The following is a 3,106-nucleotide window of genomic DNA, read 5'->3' as shown; positions in this document are numbered from 1 at the left end:
CGATGTGCCTTTGGAGCAGCCCCGATGTGCCTTGGCAGCAGCGCCATCGTGTCGAGGTAGCAGGGTCGACCACCCCTTGTAGCAACGACCGCCGTGACTGGCAGCAACGCCGTCGTGCCGAGGTAGCAGAGCCGGCCGCCCCTTAGCAACGGCGGCGACCGCTAGCAGCAACACCGTTAGCAACGGCGGCAACCGCTGGTAGCAACGCCGACGTGCCAAGGTAGCAGGGCCGACCGTCCCTTTTAGCAAGCCGGCTAGCCATCGTAGCAAGGATGCCCGACCTTGGTAGCAAGAGCTGACGCCCCTTGTAGCAAATCAGTCCGCCGCCGGCAGCCACCCCATCGACCGCTGCCGCAACGCCCACCTCCCGCCGCCGACCTCTTCAGCACTTTCCATGGCAGCCACCGCCTCCACGAGCTACGCTTCAAAGCAGCCTTGACGGCAAGTTCAACTCCACGAGCTAGGAGGATAAGGCTAGTCAGGGCAGCGGAGGTCAGCCTGCGTCCGGCCGGCGATGTGGAAGTAGAGCGGCCGGCGAGCGTGTGCTTGCGGCGGCGTGGGCGTGGAGTGCTTGCGACGGTGTGGGCTAGAAAGAACGAGAAGAACGGGAAATTGGATGAAGGAGGAAAACGCATCTAGAGGATAAAGCTATGGTGGACGATCGCTCGGCGCGATCCCCCGGGGGATTGAGAGTGTTTCCCATCGACGTGACGTCCTTGGTTCCGTCTTGGGCAGGCCCTGGTATAGTACTACACTGTAATCTCTTGGTCAGTTCTAATTTGAGGGAGTAATAAACGGGAAACCTGGACCTGACTCGGATCTGGACGATCCTGTTCGACTTGGACCCGGTCCCAACTCGATCCCTTTGCGTTGCGGCCTATATATATCTTTCAGAGTAGAAGGAATAAGAGGCAGCAGATTCAGGGAACGATCGAAAGAACCAGCAGATCAGCGCGCGCCAACATGATCTTCCTGGAGGACATAGTAATGCTTCGTCGCGTCTACGGCGACGACGCCGCCACCGCCACAATGGTACGCAACATCCTCGCGCCGGTTGCGGGCCTGCAGCACGACGCCTCCGACCTCCACCGCCGTTGCGTCCTCGTCGAACATATCCGGAATTACGAGGACGTACTCGCCTCGTTCGCGCCCTTCGGCCCCATCCAGGCCGTCGCGACCTGGTTTGTCCTGCACGTCGGCGTCGTCGTCTTCGAGGACGCTGCCGCAGCCGCCGCCACGATCGCGCTACAGGGCCCGGCGAAGTTGAGGATCGGCCTGTGTAAGGCGGTCCCGTCTCTAGATCTTGCCGTTGCCTACCACTTCATCCCCCCGGCAGATATCGACGTGTCAGGGAGTGCAATAGCACCCGCCGGCACGCCGCCGGAGCTGGACGAGAAAGCTCGCGCGCTGGCGTTCCGGGAGATGTGTGAGCGGAAGCCGATGATTGAGTACCTTGACCCGACGAAGAACGTGTGCGGCCAGGTAAGGTTGGGCATCACAGACCCGCCGGGAACAAAGGATTTCATGCCGTCGATGGACTCGCTGGTCCACGGCCCCACAAGGGGAAGCGACGGTCATCTGTGGATGCATGGCGACCTGACCACGTCATCTGTGTGGGGCATCGGCCTCTATTCGGTGTCGGTCCGAGTTAGGCAAGAACAAGTTGGAGCGACCAAGATACGAGTCACGCCTCTTGAACCCATTGTCTATGTTCGTCAACCCCGAGAAACATGGGTTGATCAGTTTAATTCTTTGTAAAGAACCGTAGCATACAACACCTTTCTGTCTTTTTTTCTTCTTTTCTTTAGGATGGATACCAAAAATCTTTGTATCTTTGTAGGACAATAAAGTTGAAAGAAGTACTTATGGTGTTTGGATTATTTTCACTACATATTCCTTTTGGATAACCTCGAAATATGATGATACCAGAGGGGTGATTCTTATGCACTACATGATGCCACATGCCACTGATGTTGCTGCATTTTTCTTTGCCCACTATATCGTATTGATGTGCGTTGCCGGGCTGTTACTGGACTACTACTTCTTCTCACAGATTCACGAGGATACAACAGAGTACCAAGTGTCTTGAATCAGCAAGGAGATAGGGAAACAGAGAAGTAGTTTGGGAAAGGAGAGAAGCAAGGAGATACAAGGACAGATGGTTACAATCTGGTCAATCGACAACGAGCTCTTCCTTGCGATGGTGGCTTTAACACCTTTTCCCCAACTAACAGGTACACGTGGATCCTTGAACAGCATCATCGGGCTTCTCTGATTGGATGTCAAGTAGTCCATTCTGGCCCACTAATCCTAGCTGGACGACGACCAGCCTTCTGTTGCTTGCGCCTTTGTTTGCCTGATGGCATGTCACTGTCTTGGTCCATAACATTCCCCGCCCCTTGAGGTCCAGCTTGTCCCCAAGCTGGCGACTTCGGATACCTGCGTTTCAAATGTTCCATGCATTCCCAAGTACCCAAAGAGTCAGGTAACCCAGTCCATCGAACCAAAACCTGACACTGCGATGATGCCCCTTTCTTGATCCAACGCTTGTCGAGGATCATCTCCGGTATTGGTTCCACCTGTTCACCATCCGGCAGATCAGTATGCACTACTGTTTGTGCACCCACTGCTTTTTTCAGTTGTGAAACATGGATCACTGAGTGTATCTGGCTGGACTGCGGCAACTGCAATCTGTAGGCAACTTTTCGAATTTTTTCCAGAATTTTATAAGGCCCATAGAATCTGAACGCCAATTTACGATTTCCTTGAACCGCTACAGATTTTTGCACATACGGCTGCAGTTTCAGATAGACACAGTCCCCCACTTGGAAATGTCTTTCAATGCGATGCTTGGCTGCCTGCGTTTTCATTCGTTGTTGTTGCCGTAGCAAATACTGGCGCAACAAACCCACCATCGTGTCCCTTTCTTTCAACCATTGATCCAGATCAGTTATGGCACAAGACTCAGTCACATCCACACCAAAATGTCTAGGTGCATGCCCGTAAAGCACCTCAAAGGGTGTTTTACCCAGCGTACTGTGTACTGTAGTGTTGTACCAAAATTCGGCTAGAGGAATCCATTGCACCCACTTCTTCTGACAAGAAC

The 3,106-nt window shown here is 53.9% G+C and overlaps 1 protein-coding gene across 1 annotated transcript; it reads left to right on the top strand.

The window, feature by feature from the left end:
- The first annotated feature begins 796 nt into the window (after window positions 1-796).
- LOC139835149 (uncharacterized) lies at window positions 797-1,866 on the top strand. The gene has a single exon (XM_071825109.1). It carries the CDS (start codon window positions 964-966, stop codon window positions 1,756-1,758), a length of 795 nt encoding a protein of 264 aa, XP_071681210.1. The 5' UTR covers window positions 797-963; the 3' UTR covers window positions 1,759-1,866.
- The last annotated feature ends 1,240 nt before the right edge of the window (window positions 1,867-3,106 follow it).

The sequence above is a fragment of the Lolium perenne genome, chromosome 2, assembly GCF_019359855.2.
Source record: "Lolium perenne isolate Kyuss_39 chromosome 2, Kyuss_2.0, whole genome shotgun sequence".
Lineage (NCBI taxonomy): Eukaryota > Viridiplantae > Streptophyta > Magnoliopsida > Poales > Poaceae > Lolium > Lolium perenne.
This window is presented reverse-complemented; position numbering and strand designations above follow the sequence as displayed.

Coding starts and splice junctions, on each gene's coding strand:
- LOC139835149 (XM_071825109.1), top strand. CDS start 964: ATGATCTTCCTGGAGGACATAGTAATGCTTCGTCGCGTCTACGGCGAC.